The sequence below is a fragment of the Varanus komodoensis genome, unplaced genomic scaffold (assembly GCF_004798865.1).
Source record: "Varanus komodoensis strain SLA01 unplaced genomic scaffold, ASM479886v1 scaffold84, whole genome shotgun sequence".
NCBI lineage: Eukaryota > Metazoa > Chordata > Lepidosauria > Squamata > Varanidae > Varanus > Varanus komodoensis.
Genome location: NW_025336531.1, coordinates 846,831 through 873,023, shown reverse-complemented (window position 1 = coordinate 873,023; position 26,193 = coordinate 846,831). Strand labels below are relative to the sequence as shown.

General features: G+C 45.6%; 1 protein-coding gene across 2 annotated transcripts in view; it reads right to left on the bottom strand.

Moving 5' to 3' along the window:
- Positions 1–1,054: 1,054 nt before the first annotated feature.
- Positions 1,055–26,193, bottom strand: part of CEP131 (centrosomal protein 131) — a 37,050-nt gene continuing 11,911 nt past the window's right edge. Inside the window, exons 9-27 of one of the 2 annotated variants that reach the window (XM_044416931.1) lie at positions 23,543–23,662; positions 23,242–23,410; positions 22,255–22,349; positions 21,824–22,003; positions 20,975–21,166; positions 20,429–20,566; positions 19,585–19,710; positions 19,205–19,321; positions 17,018–17,047; positions 16,368–16,470; positions 9,793–9,994; positions 8,839–8,946; positions 8,231–8,348; positions 7,283–7,357; positions 7,048–7,190; positions 5,978–6,155; positions 5,437–5,633; positions 4,066–4,126; positions 1,055–1,399 (exon numbers count right to left, since the gene is read on the bottom strand). In XM_044416931.1, the coding sequence (XP_044272866.1) occupies positions 1,325–1,399; positions 4,066–4,126; positions 5,437–5,633; positions 5,978–6,155; positions 7,048–7,190; positions 7,283–7,357; positions 8,231–8,348; positions 8,839–8,946; positions 9,793–9,994; positions 16,368–16,470; positions 17,018–17,047; positions 19,205–19,321; positions 19,585–19,710; positions 20,429–20,566; positions 20,975–21,166; positions 21,824–22,003; positions 22,255–22,349; positions 23,242–23,410; positions 23,543–23,662 (2,427 nt within the window). In that variant the 3' untranslated portion in view covers positions 1,055–1,324. The remainder of the gene's footprint in view (positions 1,400–4,065; positions 4,127–5,436; positions 5,634–5,977; positions 6,156–7,047; positions 7,191–7,282; positions 7,358–8,230; positions 8,349–8,838; positions 8,947–9,792; positions 9,995–16,367; positions 16,471–17,017; positions 17,048–19,204; positions 19,322–19,584; positions 19,711–20,428; positions 20,567–20,974; positions 21,167–21,823; positions 22,004–22,254; positions 22,350–23,241; positions 23,411–23,542; positions 23,663–26,193) is intronic. The other variant, XM_044416932.1, reaches the window with a different exon arrangement.

The following is a 26,193-nucleotide window of genomic DNA, read 5'->3' as shown; positions in this document are numbered from 1 at the left end:
TCTAAGGTGGGCTGGGCAGAAAGTAGATCTCCAGATGCTTTGCACTTTAAGTCCCAGAAAGTCCTATCACCATGGCCAGTGGAAAGGCATTCTGGTAGCTGAAGTCCAAAACATCTGGAAATTTACATTCTGCCCACTCTGCTCCATGGGTACTTTTAAAATGCATTTTATACAAATCACAGCAATGCCCAAAGCACTGTATCTGCACCTGCTTCCTTGCTTAAACTGATGGCGCACATTCCATCCCCAGCCCAGGCAAGGTAGGCCTTGCTTCTATTACTGGCACAATGCCTTATGACAGGGGTGGAAAAGTACAGTCTTATGATGCCAGTTGATCATAAACTCTTAATATTTCACTTGCTGTGATTAGGAGAAAAAACACTGCTACTTATCAGCTATCATTGCCCAATAATTTAGGAACAAGCCTGCTGATCTCAGAAAATTGAATGAATTACCTGAATGAATGTATGCTTGCAATCTCAGTTGTGCAGAGTTAGCCACCCAGGCCACTGACCTCTGGTGTGCTAACATTACATAAACATGGACCAATTTACAGGATAAGCATGTTTATACATTCCAGGATGTATGTGGAATGGTTGCACAGGTCAGCATTTTACCCATGGAGACCAGCACATTTGCTTCAGCCCTCCAGATCGCCTTTCTTACAAAGTTACGGAGAAAAAATCTATTCTTGTATTGCCCCTTGGTCAGTCTGGTTGCACATAAGCCATGCAAAGAGATTACTAATCTTTGGTGATCTTGGATACATACCTTTGGTTGGCAAAGAGTTTGACAAATCTTATAATTTATCCCTAAATGAACAGACTGGCTACACAGAACAGGAAGATGTCATAGTTTGTCAAGTATTTCAAGAACTGCAGACTAAAGACTGCCAACAGGTATGTAATTCAGCAGCCTCTGGAAGGACAAGTAAAGGGTGAACAATGCAGGATGAAGAACCAGTCAACAGGAAATTTCTAACTAGGAGAGATTAGCCTCCTTAGAGAATAAAGTGCACTCCTAAAAGGGAGAAAATGATTACTAAACAACCATGTTACAAATCAGCTGGATTTTACTGTTAAAATACATTGGCAAGAACTTGGATATCACCCAGGTTCCTTGTACAAGAAAGAGGTCAAATCACAGGCATAAGTAACAGACTGAGTTAAAACGTATTTCAGAAAAAGACAAAGAGCAAGAATCCCTTCCACACTCACATACAGATTAGGGTTCATTTTATCTGAGTCTTTTCTGGGCCACAACAAGCAACTTTCTTTTTTGCTCTGCATGATCACATGGCTCTGTCCTTGCCAGGCAGAGATTGCTACTTGGCTGCTAGCAGCTGCTTACGCTGCTGCTCCAAGAGGGACTCGAGGTGGTCTGCCCTCTTCGTGGCCGCCTGCAAAGAAAGAAGAAAGAAATCTGCTCAAGGTACACCACTTGCAGAGTGAAAGAATGGTAGGTTTATACTGAGGATCTTACCATCCCTAAAGTAGCCATACACATAAGACAGGATGAGGCCCACACACTGCTATTGGCCAAGAGCTCCTGTTTTCTCTTCCAAATCATCTACATGTGGCTACTGCGAGACACAGATTGCCAGTCCAGCTGCTGGGTTTACCCAGGATGTGAGGCTCTGTGTTTTGTTCTGAAAACCTTCCAGAGCAAGTATGTAAAACATCATTTGCTTTTTCATTCAACTATGAAACTATAGTTGGTACAAATAAAAGTGCTTTGCGGACAGGCTGACCTGGGAATCTTTTAAGATATGGGAAAATGCAAAAATAGTTAAATATCAGGTGGTGATAGAAACTGACCAAAGCCTTTCTTATGAAAACGTAACAGAAAACTTTGATGAAAATTAATTATTTTCTGTGTTTTTACAAAGCTCCATTTCTGTCACATGCAAAGTTCATATAAAAATATGAACCCATACATATAAAATGATCAATACAATGAAAAATTAAGGGCAAGACAAATAGTTTGATTTCCAAAATTTCTCATGTATTGTTAAATGTAATGGGAGAAATAGATCAAATTGGAAATAGTTACAAATTCAGCAGGGAGAAAAATGGTTTGGGATTTGGAATAGTAGAACAGAAGTGGTCAAATCGGTAAAGTACATTCTCCTCTGCAGAAAGTAGAACATTTTATACTGATGCATAGATGTACATTTAGTCACAGACAAGATTTGCCAGATTCATGAAATGGAGGGTAATTATACTGGAGAGGATTGCAAACAGGCACTTGAAGACACCAGTGTCCTAAAATTTGGGAATGATGGAAAGAAATGTGAAATTAACATGTTTTAGGAACTAATCTGAGAAGAAATGTGCTGCATAATTCAATGACTTCAAAATCATTAGGAATGTCTTAAGGAGTACCAGGATGAACCTGGTAAATTCCAGACAAATGATAAAAAGCTAGCAATTACAGTGGGTGGTTGAAACTTGAAACATCTTGGAGCAATTTGCTACGTGAAAGTCAGCCAAAAAATCATTTTTAAGAGAAACCAAGAAAGATTTTAATCAAGAGAATATACCAATAAAATTACTAGTGATTTTGCTTATATGTTTGTGGAATTTCATGGAAATCTAAGCAGCACACTGTTGTATTGACTGCATTGATCCTTCAGATTTTAAATCACTCATGGTTCACCATTACCCACCTAAGTTGTGGTTTCAATCTATATATGCTAGCAGTAAGTTTACAGGTTTAATTAAATTTTGAAAAAGCAATTTTTCTTCAAAGAAAATGCATTTTGCTGCTTTAGGCAAAACCCTTTTGTCTTGGAAGACATTTCAGGGATCACAGGATTTTTCAGATCTCTCCTTCCACTCTACATAAATAGGACCCCACTTGCTAAAGATCTACATTTGGTGCTTCTCCAATATAAAAACTGCCCCATCTGAAGATGACAAAAAGAAGGCATAGCAGAAAAGGCTATGGATACCCCTCATTTAGGAATGGAAGAGAGGAATAGAAATATACCAGTTCTGTAGACAGTGTAGTTTATTTCCTCCCCACTGAAGCAATGAGAGAGAATTAAAAGAAAACCTTGAAGAGATTTTTTAAAATTACCAAAAAAAAGGGGGGGAAAAAAACAGAAAAAACTCAATGCTGTCAAAAGGCTAGATCAAAAGGGAAAAAGTCCTGAGGCCAGCCTACTTTCAGTGTGACAGCTTGAGCCAGCAGGGCTCAGCAAGCTCTGCTTTGGATTCTCCTGTTCCCTCCCTCATAAGATTGCTCAGCCCAAATCTTGCAAGGGTGAGCAGCTCCCTTACGATGGATGGCATACAATTATGCTGGATTTAAGATTAGCGATACCTTTCAGAAATTACAAATTTGAGTAATTTTATCTATCAAGTCCCACCCATGGAAGAACTACAAACATATTTACAAAAGCAACAGCAGTAGTGGCAAAAACAAATTCAATATCCTTAGCCCACAAACTTTGGCTTACCTCTGAACTTACTATATAATTGTGAGCTTTCCTACACAAGGCTGTTAATCCACTGTACCTACTTTTGGTTTCATCACAAAATACAGATTTAAGCTCTACACCAAGAGCTTTTCCTTTCCTGATTTTCTGCTAAATAACCTCTAGGTAGCAATGTACTATATGGAATAGCACAAATATACAAAAAGGAAAATAGATTTTCTTTTGCTTTTACAAATAATATATCATTCTCTGACTTTAAAAAACTAGCAGAACAGTACAGAACCAAAACTGAACAAACAACTAAAATCCAAAGCCACGAGGAAAGTGCTCTGAAAAAGCAAAAGTGACTTTGGAGGGTCAAGACATTTCCAAGGAACCCATAAACAACCATGAGTAGGGAATGATAAGTGTACAATTAATGACTCTTGTTAAAAAAAAAAAAAAGCTCTGTGACTCAGCAGCCAGTTTCTCCCTGGCAAACGCAGAGCTGGCCTTCTATGCCACACTCTTGGTTTGCTGCCTTGGGGCCCAGGCAAAACTATCTCGACTCCTCCCACCTGGTTTCCTTCTCTGCAGCAATGGTGACAAGAATGAACAGGCTGGCAGCCCACCAAGAAGCTCACCTCATACTGCTTCCGAAGGTTATTCATGGCCTCCTCTTTCTTCACAATTGCCGTCTTCACTCTACAGAGAAAGCGAAGTGAGATAGAGACCCTGGCGCTTACACTGTCCACTTTCTTCATCCACAGCTGGCATATGAGAGGGCAGGGGCAGAGGGAGAGAGAGGAGGAGGGTGTTCCTAGTCCTGGAAGGACAATATTGTTCCTGCTTCGGCCTCAAGTAGTGGTTGTTTTGTTGCTAGTTGCGAAGTCATGTCTGACCCATCACTACACCATGGAGAACATTCCTCCAGGCCTTCCTGTCCTCCACCGTCCCCGGAGTCCACTCAAGCTCATGCCGACTGCTTCAGTGACTCCATCTGGCCACCTCGTTCTCTGCCGCCCCCTTCTTCTTTTGCCACCAACTGTTCCCAGCATCAGGGTCTTCTCCAGTGAGTCCTTCCTTCTCACTAGGTGGCCAAAGTATTGGAGTTTCATCTTCACTATCTGGCCTTCTAAAGAGCAGTCAGGGTTGATCTCCTCTAGGACTGACCGGTTTGATCGCCTTGCAGTCCAAGGGACTCACAGGAGTCTCCTCCAGCACCACAATTCAAAGGCCTCAAAGTAGTGGTAAGCCCTTATGAAATAACCAGTGGTGAGAGCATGCAGTGCTGGCAGCAGCAGTGAGCAGGAATGCAGTGGTAGGCCCTGCTCCCAATGTACACATGTGCAGCAGTCGGTGTAAACAGACCCTTTGTACGCACTAAATGCATGCACGCAACTGCAGTGACTGCAAAAAGGTTGTAATTTCTTTAGGAACAGGGAATTAAATTAAATCTTGTCATATACCCAGGCTGATTCTTTCCTAGCTTCCAGTGCAATCTGTCAGCTGGAGGATCTATGAACATGTGGATACTGGACATGGTTGTGTGGTCTATACTAGTGCAGTCTCTAAATTGTGCAAGAGGCTTTCTGTTGGTCAGGAAGCACAGGTCTCTGACCTTCCTTCCCCATGATTGAAAGAAGCAGAACATGTCCTGCAAAGTATTCATTACTTGCATACATTTACACAGATCACAGAGTCAGCTTCTCTGGGAGCAGAAGCGCAGTCACTGGAGCACAAAATTTTAACTACATTTCCAGTATACAGTGCATTCAGTATACAGAAGAGCATACAGCTATTTGCTGAAGCACCAACGAGAATCATTTGACAAGTCTGCACCTCAGCAAAGCTGCTGGAGTACCCCTTATAGAGCGCATGTCGTGTGCGTTTGGCAAGGGCAGGGAGAGGAATGGCAACAGCTACAAAAGTCATTTGGATATGTCAGCTCATGGTTCCAGTCTCATGCCAAGTTGATTGGAACTCTTACTCAGGAGGGCTCATGCTATTCTCACCTTTTATGCACTTCCTCTAGCTCCTCCTCTTTGTTCCGCGTCAGTCTGTCCAGCTCCAAGCGTTGGCGAGCACGAAGTTCAGCCATCTCTGCCTTGAGTCGCTTGTTCTCCTCCTCTGTGCTCACCAGCCGGTCAGCGAACTCCTGCCGGATTACTTCAGAAAGGCTGCTGCGTTCCTGGGCTAATTGGTCCCTTACCTGTTACAGCAAGCACAAAGAAATGCTGATGTCAGACTTCAAGTAAGCAAAAGATGTTTAGGCCTCTTTCAGATCCTGAAAATTTGTATCTTTAGATCTATGTAAGCCTCCAGAGCTTTTCTCAGCAGTTCACACCAACTAGATTCCCAGGTCCTTTAGCTCTGTTTAAAGACAGAAATTCAACCACCGCTCTCACCCTTGAGAGGATGTGGTCAAGGTCTCCACAATTCCTCCTTACTTTACCTATTTTCACAAGTTTAGGAGAGAAGCTCTGGAGAGAAACTTATCAGAGAAAGAAAAAGTTATTTGGAATCCACTGCTTGCATTCTGTATGACATACCCACCTTTCGGATATCCTCTGTCTCTTGCTCCTTCTGCCGCAGCAGGTCCTGCAGATGAAGAGCCACGTTTTCTGCCTCTGAAAGTCGTCCCTTCAAATCGCTGCAGCGCTCTTGGAACTTACGTTCTGACCAAAGCAGTTCATGAAGTTCTGCTTCATATTTATCCCGCACCCTATTTACTCTGAATAAAAAGAGGAAAGACCTCATGACTAAATAGCTGGAATCTGGGAGCAATTCCCAGTTGTGTCAGGGGAAATGTTTGGCACAATATGGCTCCAAACAACATTTGATAAATGTGGGGACTGAAGAAAATACCAATGGCCAAACTGCTTTGCTGCTAGGCTTGGACCTGTCTGGGTCTAGAATGAGCAACATTCCCTCTCTTTTTGAATTTACCATGACTTTGAGTGTGCTCCGGAATCTCTCACCACTCCTGAATCTACTTAGGTGTGGAACAGGTTATCTGCTCCTTCCAGATAAGGTTGTAATGGAATTTGCACTGCCATGTCTCCACTTTCTGTAACAAACCTGTCCATATAGCAAGGCATTGTGGAAATGAGTTCAAGTAAATAATGCATTGGGCACAGCACCCACATCACAGCCCATGATACAAACACAGGCTGAGGCATAATCCCTCCCTTCAAGGCTTAATAAAAAGCACTAGCAAAAACCTAAAAATACACAATCTCCTTACTATATTCCAACTACAAATTTCATCAATTATCTTTCCAAGCATCTGTTCTCCAAACACACAAGCACTCAGAAAACAGGGCTCCTGTGCTTTACACTAGCCTGTGTTCCCTCTCTTTCAGCCTAACAGCCATCACCAATCATTTGCAGTTTTCCAACAGGGAAGCTAAGAGTTTTTTTACAGCCAAGCGACCAAATATGTGTGCAAGCCGAGCAGATACGTATACCTGGCTAGAACTGCTTCTTGCCTGTGATGCCCTGCCCAATTGTACTCCGAGGCCCATACTGGCAAATGGAATTAGACTGGCTTATGCAAGGCTTGAGCCAAAGTGCAGAAGGCACATTAAGGCGCAGGGCTGGAAACTGTGGCAGCAGCCTCTGACCTGTTCTCTGCGACTTTATCATACTCGTCCTTGGCAGCGTTCATGTTCGCTTCTATCCGCTGGATGACCATCTCAATCTCCCTGTTCCTCTCTTTCCGCACTTCTTCCCTCAGTTCTTGTTCCCGAGTGAGCAGCCAGGCCTCCTGAGGGCAATACGGGAGAGACCAGGGAGGTTTCACTTGAATGAACACAAGTTTGTGAGAGTGTGGCTTAAAAAGGGAACTGCAAAAATTACCTGCTTCTTCAGGTAGTTAGCCTCCCAGGTCTGCTTTTCTATCTCCAGCTGTACCTTCAGGGCCTGCATCTCTGCCTTGAGGAAGGAGAAACGAGCACAGTGAAAAGGAAGCGGGGTTGGAACCACACCCGCCTTCAAATTTCCTTATGTACTAAAACTGACGGGAGTCTTGAACCAGAATTTCAGGTCAAAAGTGCACACAGACAGGGATATTTTGGTCAGTGTGTACCAAATGGATGCTCCAAAGAGGGCCAGAATTATTCTGCTTTACCATACAGCACTCTCTCAATGGGAAGATGGAGGGGTAGACTGGCTTCATTCTGCTTTTCTGCTTTGCATGAGTCATGGGTTTAGTGAGGACAACCTTAGCTTGCAGCAACTTGGGGCCAGAGCACTGGCTCTGTAGACAGTTTTTCCCTGCCAGAACTAATAATGCAATGAGACAGTGATGGCCCTGATAGTTTCTAAAATCTGTCTGTTCAGAAAAGACAGCATAAGCAAGCAAAAAAAAAGGGGGGGGGGGCATAGAGCACAGGAAATGATGCCTCTATCAGGCCACCTTCAACTGACTTAAAAACAACACTTTTCTCCAACCTTGGGCTTCATTTTGTGGGATCGCATTCATTCCAGCCACAGCTGAAAGCAGCTGGCCCCTGCAGCATGCCGTCCCTCCTGGGGAATGTGTCCGAGTTCAATAGGGTCTGACAAGGGCAGCATGAGTACACGCAGGAGACAATTTCTGCATAATATGGAACGCTCGCTGGAGGATCTGAGGAGGCTTTTTGACCAACAAGAGCTCAAGATGTATTTAAAGCTCCAGCATATCAAGAGCAGAAACCAGTGAGCAAGCAGATGCAGTGTCCTGCTACCCCCCTAACCCTGTTTGGTAAGCAAGAGGCTCTTGGATGTATGATGCAGAAAGCCTGAGGGTTGCTGAATAACAGAGACCTGATGACGGCGTTCCTGCTCCTCTTTTCCTTTCTCATATTCTTCCTTCAACGCTTTGATGACAACAGAGCTGTTTTCTTCCAGTTGCCGCCGCAAGTCCTCCAGCTCAGCCCTCTGCCTGTGGAGCAGAAATTAATACCACCGAACAGACAATGCCCAGTTGGTAAGTCAATCCTTCCCTCTCGGGAGAAATTGAGAAATCAGGGGTTTTAGTTTGTTCTTGGAAACCTTCCCAGAATAGGCAACTTGTACAGGACTGAAGGGGGAGGGAGATAACATTCTCCAATAAAATGAGCCATAATGTTTCTAGCATTTTGCAGTGCATTGCCATTGTGGAAGCTGCACCTGCAAAATTGCTTTTCATGGCTTACATTTCCACTGTGGGTGAAAAATTGGTCCTCTCTCAGCAAGTACTTTAAGTATAAAGTACAAGATGCTGATAATGGAAAGCATATACTCCAGGTAGAGGACATCAGATGTATTCGTGTTAGGATTACCTTGTGGGATTCCAGGGCTTTCTGAGTTATTTCCCCGTTGGCCATGTGCACGTGCAAAACCATGAGGGTCGACACAGCCACCGGCTTTGAATGCAGCATGCCTTCTCTCACCTGGCTGCCTGCTGATTGAGTCTCTCTTTCTCCTCAGCCACCTCGCTGTACAGCCGGCGCCGCTGTTGTTGCATAGCTTGCTCCTCCTGCTCCAGCTGCTTCTCATACCTGTGCAGAAGGACTACTTTAGAGAGGGTCCTACTAAGAGAGTTTTCCGCTTCGCTCAGCCCAATGTTTAGGAGAAGGCAGTAAGGCAACTTATTCCCTCAGCTGGGAGAAAATGTAAGAGCACAGACACTCCTTTTGGGGGATACAGATAGTCATTTTAAAGACTCAGTCATGAGGCACACTACCGTAAAAAGGGACCAGCATTCCTGCAAGAGACATGGAAGCTGCAGAAGCATGGAAAGTGAAGCAATGAGGCAGTCTGGAGTAAAGACTCAGCAGGAATACCATAAAGGTAAGAGTAGGTGTGCAAATAATCCTGCAGAAAATGCTGCCCACTTCCTTCTGTTTAGCTGTTCTCTCTCTCCATTTGATGCAAAGACTGGCTGCCAGGATAACACCACAATGCTGTTTCCCAGCTACATCACCCTCTGCTAAGTGAACTGTCCATACAGTTGGGAGGGCATGACTGCTTCCAAAAAGATGCAGTGGCTCTTTGGAATGTCCAGCAGGAATGCTATACGCAAGCAACTTGTTTTCTGCCGCCTTTTGCTTTTGTGCCTCATTTCTTTCTTACACCAGGAACGGGCAGATGGTAGCTCTCCAGATACTTGGATTTCAGCTCCCAGCATTCCTTACCATTAGGCATGCTGGCAGAGATTTATGGGACCCCCACCCACTTCCTAGGCCATGTCGTCTTCCCTTCCCTGAACTGCTGCCATTCAGATCTCCAGTTCTTCTGCTTGCCTTGCCAACTCCTCTCTTGCTCTGCTTTTGAAACTCCTCTTCAGTTCTCCCATTCTTTTTTATAAACCTGCCATGTAAGCTGCCTCGCTGCTCCATGCATACCGCTGCCGTGCTAGCTCTCTCTCTCGATGGCTCTGCTCCTCCTTCTCGTGCTCCAGCATCTCCCGCAGCTCCTCAGCCTGACGGACATAGCGCTGAGCTGCTCGCTCATCTGACTGCAGGAGCTCTGCCTCATGCAGGGCTTTCAGCTTTTTGATCTCCAGCTTGTGCTTAGCAATTAGTTTCTGGATCTCAGGCTCCAATCCTGAATGAGGAAAGAATGGGGGGACAATTATGACATGATTACAATGTGCATGCATGAAAAGGCCAGGGCCGCTGCCAGAGCAAGGACCCCTGCCCGCAGCTGCTTGCCTATATGATTGCCTGTTAAAATAATTAAACTTCAAAGAAGGGTAAACACTGTAATGAAAATAGATTAAATACTGAAAATATGCACAACATTTTCTTGAAATGAAGGGAACTGGCACCCTGAACAACTTTAGGCTGCTTGGAAACTTTTGACTGACCTGAGGAAAGATGGGGGACTTGCTGGCAGTATATTACAAGGATATAATTCTAAGTTCTTAGAACCCTAACAGAGATATGTCCTGGTCACCTTGATTTCAGTTCCAAAAAAAATGTTAATATCAGACCTGAGCCATGGAAAGAGAGCAGCCAGGAAATGCACGTTGCTTACCTGTAACTGTTGTTCATCAGGTGGTTGTCTGTGCATTCACACATATGGACTTCATGCCTGTGCAGATCCTAGAACAGGGAATAACTTCAGAAGCTAAACATTCAAGTTGTGGGTGAGAGCCCTCCCGTTCGTGTTTCAAGGAGGCTCCTGTCCATTCCCTCAGTTCCAGGGGAGTCTCTGAATCAGAGATAGGAGAGAGGTGGCCCCTGACCTTTCTGGGCCCCAAACTTCCACAGGAAAGGGGAAAAAAATGTTTAAGAAGGATAATAGTAAGTGGGGCCAGAGGGTAGGTTATGTGAGTGCACAGATGACCACTCAAAGAACGAGTGCTACAAGCAAGCAACCTACCTTTCTTCTTCGTGGTCTCTGTGCATCACACATATGGGTGACTAGTAACTTAGCTGTCCCCATTGGAGCACAGAGGAGAACACAACCCTGCTGAAACCAAGGTCTGCTCCTGCTCGGACATCCAGTCTGTAGCGCTTGATGAAGGTCAAGGGGGATTATCACATGGCAGCTCTGCAGACATCCTGAAGTGGGACTCCAATGAGGAAGGCCATGGAGGTGGCTAAGGCTTGAGTGGCATGGGCTCTGGGTTGCAAGGTGAGCTGGAGACTGGTGATCCTGTGAGCCAGGCCAATGGTGCTGGCAACTCATTTGGACAGTTTTTGAGAGGAGACAGAGTCCCTTTTTTCCCCTTTATAGTGTACAAAGATCCTGGGTGAATAGCAGAAGTGTTCAGTTCTGGGCTTGTAGCAGGTGTGTGCTCTTCTGGCATCCAGTAGATGCAAGGTGAACACTAATGCTGTGAATGGGTTGGCAGAGAAGGAGGGAAACACAATGTCTTCATTGAGGTGGAATGCGGAGGTGATCTTGGGCTGAAAGGCCAGGTCCAGGTGTAGGACGGCTTTGTCCTGGTGGAAGATGAGGAATGGTGGATCCATCCAGAGGGCACAGAGCTTGTGGATGCAGTGGGTCAATGGGATGGCCACCAGGAAGGCTGTCTTTCAGGAGCGGAGGCAGAGATTGCGAGAGGCTCAAAGGGCTTTCTGGTGAGCACATGTCACATGACCGAGAGATTCCACACTGGGGTATAGTCTGGCGGAGGGGGATATCTTGCAGAATCTTCTAAGGAATTTGGGTGCCAGGGGTTGCATGAGGATGGAGACTCCTTGGAGTGATCGGTGGAAAGAGGAGATCAATGCCAGGTAGATACATATCAAGGAGGGGCCTAGCCTTTCCCTGAAGCAGGTTTAAGTAATAGGAGGACAGAAGAAGATCAAAGCCATCCTGGCGGGCAAACGGGATGAAGGCACTCCACTTAGCTGCATAGGATTTTTGTGTGGATGGTTTGAGGGCCACATCCAGTATAGAGGGCACTTCTGATGGTAGGCTCATACTTGTGATCCTCTACACCTTGAGTTTCAGGGTCCTGAAGGTAGATGAAGGACTCAGCCCGTCTTGTGAGAGCAGGTCATGAGACATGGGGACAAGAATGGTTTCTTCAGAAGACAAGTAAGTCAAGGTTGCCGTGGCCACCAGGGGGTTATGAGGATGCAGTCAGTTTGGTCCCTCTGGATCTTGGATGTCACACTGGTGACCAGGAGGAAGGGTGGGAATAGGTAGGATCCTGGTCCATTTGTGGAGGAAGGCATCTTCGAGGGTGCCAGTCCCTTGTCCTGCTCTGAAACAGAACTATAGGCAGGTGGTGTTTCAGGAAGTGGCAAACAGTGGGGATGGTAGTCCCCACTGGTAATGCGCTGTCTGCTACCACTGTCTCGTGCAGCTCCCATTTTTGGGTGTCTAGGCATGAGCAGCTGAGGGTGTCAGTTCAGACACTGCCTTTGCCTGCCACATGGATTGGCACAAGGATGGTGCATCTGGTGATGCACTAATCCCAAATGGTTGTAGTAGGTGAGATGTAACATGGGCTGCCCTGCTTGTTGATGTAATACATCACTGTGGTGTTGTTGGTGGCAATCTGCATGTGTTGGCCTAGGAGGGTGTTCTGGATGGAGAGGAGAGCTTTGTGGACAGCCAGCATCTCCAGAACGTAGATGTGGTGTCTTGCCTTGTGGTGGTCTCATGACCCATGTGTCCTCAGACTGTTGCAATGTGCTCCCCAGTCTGAGGTGGAGGTTTCTGTAGTGACCATGATGGAGCGTCTGCAGGTAGGAAGCCGATGCCTATCAAGAGGTTGTGCAGGATGGTCCAAACCAAGAGTGGGTTTCGGTATGAGCAGGCTGTTTCGGGGGTCATCTTCTGGGTGTTAGCTGTGGACAAACCAAAACTGAAGAGGCCTCATCTGTAGTCTGGTGAAGAGGACAACCACCACTGTGGACACCACGAGTCCAAGAAGTTTCTGGATTTTGTGAGCCACGGCATGTTCTGCTATGCTGACGTTGGTTGCCAGGTTTTGCAGTACTGCAACCCTAGGCTCTGGCAGGAATACCTTTGCTGTGGTTGAGTTGAGGTGGCTCCCTATGAAGAGTGTGGACTGGAAGGGGGAGAAAACAGATTTGTCATAATTTTGGCATAGTCCCAGGTACTATAGCAGTGGTGCGACTGGTGTGGCACAACTCAATCTTGGTCAGGGCCATCAGGAGCCAGTTGTTAAGGTGGGAGAAGACATAGATTCCCTGGAGTCATATGTATGCGCAAACCAATGTTATACATTTTGTGAAGACCCTGAGCACTGTGCAGAGGCCAAATGGGAGGACTGAGAACTGGAAGATTCTCTCCCCGATCAGGAAGCATAGCAAATGTCTATAGTTCTAGTGAAATACAAGGTGGAAGTAGGCATCTCCTCTCCATAGAAGGGGAGATCCTTGATTTGGACCCATGTCTCCTGTGAGAGGCTAGTAAAGCATAGCCAGGCATGCTGGCGTATGGCCACTGCCCCCATCATGGCCTTGGCATCAGAATCTACATGCTGCCCAGCTGTCTCCGGCTGGTATTTGGAAAGTTTGGATAGCTCTGAGCACAGGAGAAGGAAGGCGTCCCCTAGCTCCCCTGAGAGGTGCTAACACATGAACCTGACCATCTCCCACAGAAAGAGTTGGTATCAGGCCATGGTGGCCTCAGAGACACGTAGTCCAAGGGCCAAGACAACACAGATTTGCCTTGCAAGGCTGTTGAGGCAGCAGCCCTCCAATCTACCAGGGCTGAATACTCTCTCTGGGAGCTTCTCTGTGCAGACTCCACTATAACAGAGCAGTTTGGAGTGTTGCAATAGGAAAGGTGCAGCCATCTCCTGCGCCCAGTAAGTGGATTTTGCCTTCTTTGATATTGACATGGAAGCTACCAGGGAGTTCCAGGACCATCTCACCACCTGGAACAGGGCCGGTGAGGGCAGAATGGCCACAGGTGTGGAGCTCTCAACACGCAGAGCATCATATGGGGGGTTGGCAATGCAGTACTGCTGACACTCATCATCTTGAGGATGAGGTCCTCAGTCATCTGAAGCACCTGCTCTGTGAAGCACCTCCTCTCTTCTAAGGGAGACACAGGGTCCTGTTGAAAAGCTGCAGCATCCAGGGAAGGCTCAGAGGGCTTCAGGGGGACCACAGACTCTCATTCAACTCATAATCCTCTGTGCTGGAGTAGGAAAACAGACTTGGTGGGTGCTGGGATGCTGAGGTGGATGATACTGCTGAGTGGTGGCAGTCCAGTACCATGGACTGGGGAGTGGCAGTGACCCTGCATGGAGTGGTGGTCATGGCCTGGTATCCAAGGGCAATGGGTGGCTGGTACCAGGGCTTGGTGGCAGTCTGGTACCAAGGAATGGCAGAGGCTCAGTACCGGGCCTTGGGAGCAGTGTGATACCACATGATGGTCATAGTATGATGCCACCTCACTGGCTGTCAGAAAGTGGCTGCTGGTGGATAGCAGCATCTCAGAGAGGCAGCGAAGGACACAGTACCAGCAAAGGCAATGGCTGTCAAAGCAGTTGTCCTGGTACTGGTGCCTGGTACTGGCATGGTTCAAGGGGCTAGCTCGTCCTCGCTGGGGAGGTCGTAGACGTCTCTGAAGTGGATGGGAGGCAGTGATGCACTGGAGATCCACTCTTGATCAGAGAGGTGTGAGTGGGAATGAGCCCAGTGTCCCTTGGTCTCCTTTCTTGGTGGCGAGTCTTGCCCGGTGAAGCATTGTTGTGCCAAGCACATCTTGGAATGTGGAGCTGGTTAGTGTTGGGGTGGGACACGGCTGTGTCCAGGGAAGCAGCAAGGTCTTCTGTGGGCTGATCCCTTGGCATGATGGGGGGCTCCTCTAGGGTCTACGGGGTGCTTGGTCAGCCAGTGGGCTCTGGGAACCCAGTGGTGGGGGTACCTGGCCTGGTGGGGCTCTGGCAGCACACACATTTCTGTTTTGGCACAGTGGATGTGGCCATCTTTGTAGGGCATTTTTTTTAAAGTAAGTTTTATTATTATTTTCTACAAACTAAAAAAAAGAGACTAAAAAACATCAATCATCAGAGACATCAGACCTACTGGGTCAGCCCCCTATTTTTTTATAGCAATCTGTAGACATATTCAAATCTACACACAGTCCCGTTTCTCTAGCCAATAATAAAATGAGTTCCAAGTTTGATAGAAGTATGTACCCTCTTTCTCCTTCAGAGAGAAAGTCAGCCTGTCCATTTCAGCAAAGAATCTTTTTTAAAATCAGTTCATAATTGGGTAGTTCTTCACTTCTCCAATGTTGGGCAAATACAATCCTTGCCGCAGTAATTACATGTAGAATCAAATACATTGCTTGTCTGTCAACATCATCAGGCACAATGCCTAATAAGAAGACTTCAGGTTTAATTATTAAAGATTTTTGTAACATTTCCTCAAGCCATTGATGTATTTTAGCATCTTTGTAGGGCATTTTGTGGCCCTCTTGGTGTGGGTTCTCAGAGAGTGTCTCCTTCATGGCTCAGTTGGAGGAGCTCTTGGCACACATGTGGAGGGGCAAGCAGCTGAACCCCCTTGAAGAGTCAGTTCCATTCCCTGGTACCAGTCCACCAGCAAGGCCTGGTACCAGCCACTCCCATCTGGAGGGCCTGCTTCCAGAGGGCAGCCTTAAGTTGAAAGATCTGTTCTTTTGGGGTCTGCTTGATAAAGATCTGGCATATATCAGTGGCCTTCCTGAAGCAGAGAAGACACAGGTCATGCCTGTCAGATGGGGGGGATTCTGTTGCCAAAATCTTAGCATTTTTTGAAAAAAGTCCCAATGCTACCAAGGGAGTACGATCAAGCAGAGGAGGAGAGAAAAAGGCTAGACTTTAGGAAGGGTAGTAAAGTGGGATGAAAGTAGTATTTTTGTATTTTTTTCAAAAGGAAAGAGTAATTAGAGGAACAATGGAGAGTTATCAAGAGAATGAAAAAAGGATTAGTGAGGATCACGAAGGAAAAGAGAATGCTAGTACCTAAGAGGCGAGTAAAGGAGAGAAGGTGATTCCTGCCTATGCTCAATGGTGGTCAAAAATGAACTGAGGGAATGGGAAGGAGCGCCTCCAACTGCCTCCTGGAAACAGGACAGGGAGGAGTTCCCACAACAACTAGAACACTTAGCTTTAAAAGCTTTTCCTGATTCTAGGCTCTGTGCAGGCGCAAAGTCCATATGTGTAATGCACAGAGACCGTGAAGGAGAACAATCTGACCTGTGATTCTAGTAACATAAAGCAAAGGAACAATGCCTTAAGAAAGGACCAGACAAACATAATTGATTTTGCTCCTTAATGTTACTGTAAATGAAGCTTCTTTGCACCAAAAGGCTGATCTGGGACTGGAATCCTCCCCTTTCCCAACTCCTCAGGCATTGTACTGGCTCCGCTTTAGGAATAGGGAAGCAATAGTTCCAACTGATGTCAGTTCTGTGGTCCCACTAATGCTACACAGAAAGGCAGCTCCTGGTGCAAGGACATGATCTAGGAACACAGGTCTACGATGAGTACCTTTAACAGTGATCTCTTTAATCTTCTTGGTTTTTTCATCAATCCACTTCTCCCGGCGAATCTTTTCTGCGGCACTCATGAGTTCTTTCAACTTTTTTATTTCCTGTGTGTAAAGAAGAAAATGATAAAACATGGATCAGACACACCTTCATTAAATCGCGAGACCTGAAGTGTGAAAAAAAATGGCAGTACACATCCCACAGCAGTACCTTCCCTTACCTACTACCACCTGTCATTTGTCTCTAGTCTGGTTCAAATCTAGTTACTGAATTGTATGAATAGGTGGGAATTTGAACCTGGTCTATCTACTGTGCTAAGCCACTATAGAAGATGTGTGTGGTGGCAAAAAAGCAGGCTAAAGCACTTGAGAAATGTTGATTTATTTTGTTTCATAGACAGCTCCACCAAAAGGCTGTTCAGTAGGGTAGTGGTTCTAATCCTTGAATGGCCTCTGATATGACCAATGAAGCACTAGACCATGTCAAAGAACAGCTCATTGACTCAAGCTGCAATACCTGCCTGGTTTATAACCCAAAGTGAGGATAAGCCTGGTACCACTTAAAGCATTCAGGAACAGTCGCACATAGAGGAGCCAGACAGCTGAAAGGGGTGAAGGCTGAAGTTAAAGAACATGCACAGAAAAGGTTTACCTCACAAAGGGGGCCCAGAGTGCGCCAGACCTAAATAGAAAGAGGAAGAGTTGAGAAGAGAAACAGAGAAAGGGTATGGAGAAAAGGTGAAAGGAAGCAACTGAATTGAAACAAGAGTATTCCTTAGGGCATAGATGGCTTAAAAACAATTTGCTCTAATAACGCTGAAGGGTGAAGAAACAGGCCAATTGCATCTGTTCAAAATGATTCCCAAAGCAAGGCTAATCCAAGCACTAAAATTCTTTCCACCTTTGATAAGAAGGGTGTGTTTCAAAGAAGTGAACAGCAAAACAAAAGCAAAGCGGGGCTCCCTTAGAGCAGGCAGCTTTGCCAATGTGAATCCTGAACTGATGGCGATCCCTCTCTGTCTGCAGTTTCCCCTCGCTGGATAACTATGCCACAAAAACAGCCATGTCTGCTCTGTGGTGCTGCTGATTCTATAAAAAGATGGAAGCATGGAATCCACATTTACCCACCTCCAGAACTATGGTACACATTTTAGTAACTGCCAAAAACTAGCCATATTGGATCAGACCCAAAAGCTACCTAATTTAGCACTGCGTATCAGAAGCCTGTTCAAAATACTTGTTTAGTAAGCATTAGTGAGTTATGAGGGACGGCACGGGGCAGTTCAGTCCACTAATTCCAATGCATAGCTACCTTTCTCCAGTTACTTATAGCTATAATCAAAATGAAGCCATTATGGTAGGCCTTGTAAGAAAGACTAATGACAGTATAGGGCAGAATGTCTTCTGCCATTCTGAAGCCTCTTCTAGGGAAATAAATGGCAGGGGGTATGGAAATGATTCTACACAAGTACCTCAGGTAATCCCACTGGCTTGGGAACAGTAATGCATCTACTGCTTTGCTACAAATTTGACCCAGTGTGGTGTAGTGGTTAAGAGCATGGGACTGGGACTCAGAGGATCTGGGTTCTAGTCCCTGCTCAGCCATGGAGCCAACTGGGTGACTTTGGGCCAGTCACAGACTCTCAGCCCAACCTACCTCATAGGGTTGTTGTTGTGGGGATAAGATGGAGGAGGAGAATGATGTAAGCTGCCTTGAGCCCTTTGTAGGAAAAAGGCAGGACAGAAATCGAAAAATAAAATAAATAAATAAATAAATAAATAAAGTTTTGTCCTCATATTGTGTGGTTATTACCATGTTCCTGTAAACAGCCAGGTTGATGGGAACCTATTATACCCACTGTAAAAGATGGAAAATCTCAAATGCATTAGTCTTAGGCACTGTGCTCTCTAGCCCATTCTTACCCAGTTTCATTCAATGTGAGCAGGTATCCAGAAAAAAAGAGAGTGAACACCCACTGAGCCCAAATGTTTTATTGAAGTCATTTTAGTACAACTCCACGAACCCAGATCAATATCACCATTACATGAGTCATCCAGACACAGAAAGAACTGGAGAAATGCATGTTGCCATGGCTCCTCCAACTCCAGCAGGCTGAGCTGGAAATATTTTTAAGCACTCTAAGCCATACTTACAGATTCCCTGTCACAGTTGTAAGCCCCCACTTCTTTTCAAATATCAACATCTCTCATTTCAGATTTAAAACAACTGCCCTGCTTTGTAGGAAACACTCTCCATTTGCTAAATAAGGGCAGGGAAGTTCAAATGCATCATGCCACATAATCTTTAGAAGTCAGCAGCTTGACCACTCAGGCATAGCAGGATAATCAAATGCAGTGTATCCGATATGCAAAAAAACAAAATGTTCTGATGACTCTCTTAGCTGAGAGTCATCCAGTCAAGTTTGTTATGATGTAGTTCAGTGGTAAGGCAATCAGATCCTCTTCAGGTTTTTGGACAACATGTCCCACAATTCCTGCCCATGCTGCCTGGGAATGATGGGACCCACAGTAAAAATTTATGGAGGGCATCAGGTGGCCTACTCGTATAGTTGGAGACATTCCCCATCATATAGAGAACTAAAGGAAATGAGAACCCACTGTATGAAAAGCATGCTTTATATATTTCAGAAAGCTGTAGCATTTCCTTCCTCTTCCAGTACTTGGTAGCTCTCATGATCTGCTTAGCTCTCTCGAAGACACTACAAATTGCATTCGGTGTCACCCAGGTCCTACCTGTGATCCAAATGTGAACCATTCAGATACTCTTAGCAAGTTGTGCTGTACTCCCCCATCCCCCGTGCTCAGGCCTTTTCCTCACCAGCTCATGCTGCTCCTGCATCTGGGCAATCTTCTTTGTGTATTTCTGATCAATCTGCTTCAGTTCAGTCACCACTGCTTCACACTTCTCGTTCAGAACCTTCTTATCATCAATGAGCTAAGGGGACAAATATAAAGAATAATTCAGAGCAACTCTATCTTACTGATACGCAAACCAGTTATCAGAAAGTGCATACCCACCAGCCTAGCTGAGCACTGCTCCTTGAAGTAAAATGCTAGCTGGCACTGGGATGGGTTTTTAAAGTGTACCCATGCCAACAGAATAAAGGAGACTAGAAGGGGATTGCAGACAAGCAGGGATGAGAATAATGTTTCTACCTTTGCAGGCCCCACCCGCCAAATGGAGGGCATGCTGGTTACCTGGTCAATGAAGGCCAGGTGCCGTTGGATAGCTGCCTCATACTGCTCCCTCTGCAATGCCAACTGACGGCTGAGCTCCTTTTCTGTCTCTTTGACATGCCGAGCTGTCAGCTCCCGCTGCTGAGTCTGCCAGGAGAGGAGAAAATAACCTGTGTATATTAAGGACATCCAAAAGCAGAGTATGCAGAGTCAGTCAAATTAAATCCCCAAAATCCAGAGTCTCCCTCTTCTCTAGCACTTAATGCGTGGGTCCGCAAACTATGGCTCATGGGCCAGATCTGGCCTACCACAGAGCTTTTGGACTTGCTCGGAGAAAACGATCTCCAAGTGAGTCCAAAAGCTCTGAGCCAGTGCAGGCGTACTCAGTGAGGAGCTGGCCGTGGCTGCACTCGTGCAGGGAAGATGGGTGCGATTGCAGTCGTGCTGGGGGTGGGGGCGGGGAGATGGCCGTAATCACACCTGCCTTCCCTGCACGAGTGTGATCACGTCCATCTTCCCCTCCCTCCCAGGATGATCACACACATTGTAGCTAAGTCCCTTGAATAGGGACATGCTCTTCCCCACTTCATCTTGGGCTTCTGCTGCAGCCCAGAGCAAGCAAAGCAAACATTTTTTTATTTTTTAATTATTTTAAAATGTATTTTTATTTTAACTAATTTTTAAATTTAGTTTAATTTTAATTAATTTTTAATGTGCAGTGTACATAGGAATTCGTTCATTTTTTTTTTCAAACTATAGTCCGGCCCTGCAACAGTCTGAGGGGCAGTGAACTGGCCACCTGTTTAAAAAGTTTGAGGACCCCTAACTTAACGACTCGCCCAGGAATTAAGTTCTGGTCACCCACCAGTGCTGTCTGTAGCAATGTAATGGCTCTTTTCTTCTCTTCTGCCTCCAGCTTCAGTCGCATGATAGAGCTGGTGACTTCTGTGGCAACTGCTGAGGCCTGCTCCAGGTGAGCCAGCTCTTCTTCTGACAAAAGCCCCTTGACAGACATAACAACCAGCAAAGGAATAAGCCAGAATGAGGGATAATCCCTGCCTCCCTCAGCAGTCTACTCTAAGGATGGAAAGCGTCGCTTCACTATTGGTCACGTCAGTAGACTAATCAATCAGTATGCAGTGGAACATCACCCCCAAGCGATTCAACCTACATTCTCCTGGCTGTAAACCATGCACTTGCTTTCCTTAGGCATGTCCAATTATACAAGTCTTCTCAAGGGCCATGCAATGAAAACATGTTGCTGGAAATCAATACTGAAGCAAGATGCATTCCTTAACTCAGCATAGACATAGCAGCTTGCAATGCCAATTGCTTCATGGGGTAGAGACAGATGCTTCCTCTTTGCCCATTCTCATGTCTACTGAAACTCAATCTCATGCCTGGGGCTCACCTCTCGTTGTGACGCAGAGGCAGCAGACCTCGGTCGTTCCTGCTCAGATTTCTCCATCTCATCCAAGAAATTAATGATACTCTGAAGTTTGGCTTCTGAGAGGAGAGTCCCTTCCTCAGGAACTCCTGGAGAGCAGTTCAGTTTACCAAATTTCTCCAGGTTGTCAGCAGTCAGGGAATTAGAGTCGGCCTCCTGTGCCCAAACAAAAAAAATGCCAGGTATTAAAGTCAGTCTTGTGTGGAAGTGCTAGTGCAAAACCAAAGAATTTCATGTGTGAGCCATGGGGAAGAGCTCTGGAACACAGGAAGCTGCCTTCCACTGAATCAGCACATTGGTCCAGCCAACACTGGTGGGCAGAGGCTCACCAGGGATGCAGGCAGGAGTTTTTCCAGCCCTACCTGGAGACTTCAGGGATCAAACTGAGACCTCCTGCATGCAACACTTGTGCTCTACCACTGAGCCATGTCTGGCTTTCCCCTTGTTGATAAGGGTCACTTATTCAGCACTTACATGCCAATGTAAGGGAAAGAAAGGAATGATTGCCTCATCTATCTCTTCAAGATGACTAAGTACATCAACAATGCCACCACAGGCCTCTTGAACTGGTGGAAACCACTGTAGCTCACAAGTCACCCAAAGCCCAGAGTGCATGACTAAGTCAACAAGCACTGAGAAGTTGCTCTCACTTCCTGGGCTCTCCAGTACAAGAGAAACAGGGAGCAACCCCCCGCCCCCACCCAGGATTAGGTTAGGGTTAGGCTTTTACAATTCAGCGTTATCCATAAAATGTACCAACTGATAAAGGCAGTGAAATCTTTATATCTGCTTCTTCCCTCCATGCCCAATTACCCCATCTATCCAAGCGTATTTATCCTCTTTGGTCTTTGGTTGTGGCAACAGCTCTGGCTCTTCTTCCAACAACTTTAGGGTGTCCAGTAGCTCATTAAGGGTCACCTTGGACTGTGCCCTGCTGGCTGCAGTGATCATAGTCTGCAGGTCTTCACTGGCCATCTTTCCAGAGTTGACATCCTGAGCAGCAGAGAAAAGCCATGTATTGTGAAGCTGCATGCCTTTTGCTAAGTACATAGTATCATTTATGTTTCAAATGGAGAAGTTTGATCTAACTCCATAAGAAGGCATGGAAGGCCATGGATTCCCAGGCCAGACAGAATGTTTCATTGCATAGAAACAGCAAACAGTGGAAACTGAGAAGTGAGGGAAAAAAGGGGTGAGGGAGAGTAGCTAAACTTTCAGAAGCATGAGAAGATAGAAGGGGGCACCTGCGGCTGCTCTTCAGGTAGTTTGTTTTGTCCCGGGACAGAAAGACCTGCCATGGCAGAATTTTCTTCTGTATCTGTAGCTGCCAAGTTAGGGTCTATAAACAACAAGAACAACAAATGTTTGCTGTAATTCAAACATCAGGGGTATGTTATTGTGTGTGTTTTTTAATAGTGAGCAGTATTTCTGGAAACATGAAGATTTTGAGAATTAGAGTAGGAAACCTTCTGATATGTGTGATGCCTACAGCTTGCTGGACTGCTTGTCAGTTTCTGCAACTAAAATTAAAATGAGTGAGTGTCACATTGGGCAGCTGAGTAACCAATTGCCACTGGATGGGCTACAGACAGGAGCTATGCATTATGGGAACAAGTGAAACTGTAACCCACAACATTTTCAAACGGAGTCAATTTTTAGTCAATGCAGCACTCAGCCTAATTTCATACAGCCATGAGTTGATTTCTAAAGCCTGATGCAAACCCATGTAAAATTCAGTTGTGGTACCTGCAGTCCTGTTTTGAAGCCATCTCTCACAGCAACAATAAAGCTGTAGCAATCAGTTGCTGACTATGAATTTATGTGACTGTATCAGCTGCCCACATGGCACTCTGAGTTTGTTTCTTCTGTTTGCAGTCTATTATCAGATATTTTCTGCAGTTCTATCTTAGAATTAAGACATACTAAACTCCCTTAATAGAGGGAGTCTCCCTAAAAACTTTGAAGTCCACCAACTGAAGCCAGGTACAAAATGTCTACATACTGGGATGACCTACATACTCAGATAGCTAAGTTACTACTGACGAGAAATGCTAAACAATTCAATTTGGACCTAAATATTACAATAGTTAAAAGTACTAGGAATTAGAGATCCTTGCTGCATATTGCCAACCACTCAAACATCTTCTAGTAGATCCTAATTTTCTTTTTGCGCACACTGGAAGTAAAGCAACAGGAAACACCCAGACCTAACATTCCGAGGTACTTCTCACCTGCATTGTTGGCTTTGACGATGCTGTTGGCAGGGCTGGTGTTCTTCGCTGAGCCAGCCTTCTCAGGTTTTCTTCTTCCGGTTTTCTTACTTGCTTTTATCGCTGTCAATTCCTCCTGAACCAAACGCTGAGCATCCAACACTTTTTGGGACCGTTTTTGCTGCAGCTCCTAAAACAAACAAGCAGTGTTAAAGCTCTGCCGCGGTTATTTGTTCTTCCAACATGGAGCAGCAGTAAACATACTTGGTCTGACTTCTAATTGAACCAAAAAACAAACAGATCTTTTGCCTGTAAGGTCTACCTGAATAGCAACTCTCCTGGCAAGACGTGCCTTCTCTTCTCGAATCTTCTTTCTGTCTTCATCGCGTTTCTGCTGCAAATCCAAGATGTTGCTCTCCTCTTTGACTTGCTGATGTCTTTCCTTATGGACAAACAGCAGGAAGGATAATCAGGTCATCCCATTCTAGCACAGAGAAAAACTTACTGCCTTCCCACACTTGCAGGGGTGTTTTCACTGGACAACAAGGTGCACTTTATTATTTGTCATCTTGGATCGGTCAACAAGCTACACTGGCTCCCTCCCTGGTACATAAATAAAGAAATATAACTGCTCCAGAAAACATAACACTGATCATTACAGATGAATGCAAGAATTAACAATTCAGGGCTGTGCTAGTAAAATGATAGAAGAAAGAAGGCTTTTCAGTAGCCTTTGCATGAGCCACTGCTGTGGAGGAGAAGTGTTTTTAAGAGAAAGTGTAACTCATGAAAGGAATGAAGTTTGAATTATTTTAGAAAAGAGCAGACACAAGTTCAAAATTTGCATCAAGTCTCTGTGTAAATGACCAAATTGGTAAAGCTGTGAGAAATAGCTTTTTTCAATGACTAGTTACAAAAACAGAACAGAAAAGGACTGGAAGAGGATGGAAGGATAGGAAGGACAGGCCATAGGAAGAGGATGGAAAAGGACGGAAGGACTGGCCTCAGATAGGCGCCATACTCTCCTTGCCCTCTTTCAGAAAAGCTACTATTCCCACACATCTACTTCAGCCATCTACCTAAGCTCTGCACACATCACTTCTCCAAATTCTTGCCAGGCAAGTATATTTCTTTAAAAAGTTGGCTCATGGAGGCAGAACGAAGTGTTCAAAATTAGCAAATGTATGGACCATTAAATCAACCATTTATTCTGAACTGTATATTTCCTCCACAAGAAATTCAGAAGGAGGTGCATTTTATATAAATTGCACAGCTCTAGGTAATGTATCTTATTAACAAACAAGGGCTTTTGTTTATCTGGGAATGGCTGTTCTAATAAGTTATTTCTTCTGAAGGGCAAATCTCAGGGTCACAATTGGTAGCATCATTTCAGAGAAAAACCAACAGAGGGATCAAAACAATCTAACTACTGCAAACAATTCTGGAAACTTCTTTCTGGCTTCTTTGGCACCTTAGTTCAAGCAAAGCAGACTTGCCCACAGATGTGAATAATTCACGGTATCCATTCAAGCTACAATACTTTATCAAATCTCAAGACCCTTTAGAATGCTAGCTGGCTTGCTAAGAGCTAGAATTTGCACCTAATTTGGGGAATAAAGAATTGGTCTTTCTTAGTTCTCAGAGTAGGAACATAAGGGGAGTGGTTCCCGCCTCCTTGAAGGAGGCAGTGATGAGACAACTCCTTAAGGCCAGGCCTGGATCCAGGCATACTGGACAACTACTGGCCCATCACCAATCTTCCATTTTTGGGCAAAGTGTTGAAGCAGGTGGTAGCTCAGCAGCTTCAGGCACTCTTGGAGGATATGGATTATCTAGATCCATTTCAATCAGAATTTAGGCCTGGGTTTGGCATGGAGACAGCCTTGGTCACACTGTATGATGACCTGTGCAAGGAGAGGGACAGAGGGAATATGACCCTGTTGGTTCTCCTTGACCTCTCAGCGGTTTTCGACACCATTGACCATGGTGTCCTTCTAGACAGGCTGGCTGAGTTGGGAGTGGGAGGCACCACATTGCGATGGTTCCACTCCTACCTGGCTGACTGGATCCAAAAGGTGGTGCTGGGGGACAGGTGCTTTGCCCCATGGCAGTTGTGTCATGGGGTTCCACAGGGCTTTGTACTCTCCCCATGCTGTTTAACATCTACATGAAACCGCTGGGAGAGGTCATCTGGAGGTTTGGGCTGAGGAGTCAGCAACAGACCGACGATACTCAGCTCTACTTTTCTTTTGCATCTAATCCAGATGAGGCTGTCACTGTCCTGAGTTGGGGCCTGGGCTTGATAACGGACTGGATAAGGGTCAATAAACTGAGGTTCAATCCCAGTAAGATGGACGTGCTATTGGCAGGGGGGGGTGTCCTCTGACAGGTTGGAGGGGCATTACCCTGTCCTGGATGGGGTCACACTCTCAAGGGACAAGGTTTGTAGTCTGGGGGTGCTCCTGGACCCACATCTGTCTCTGGAACACCAGGTGGACTGGGTGTCCAAGGGTGCCTTTTTCCAGCTGTGGTGGATTTCCCAGCTTTGTCCCTACTTAGACACATGGAATCTGAAAATAGTTATCCATGCACTAGTAACTTTCAAAATAGATTACTGTAATGTGCTTTACGTGGGGCTGCCCCTGAAGATGGTCCGGATACTTCAATTGGTGCAGAATAGAGCTGCCAGGCTGCTGACGGGGACTGGACGTTATGTTCACATGACTCCAGTTCTCCGTCAGCTTCACTGGCTCCCCATTGAAGTCCGGGCCCAATTCAAGGTGTTGGTAATGACCTATAAGGCCCTAAACAGCTTAGGTCCTGGTTACCTGAAGGAGCGCTTACATCCATATATGCCCAGTCGCCCCCTGAGATCGGCGGGAGTGGCCCTTCTCCGGGAGCCCCCCGTGAGAGAAATTAGGAGGGTGGCTACTTGGAGGAGGGCTTTCTCAGCGGTGGCGCCTAAGTTATGGA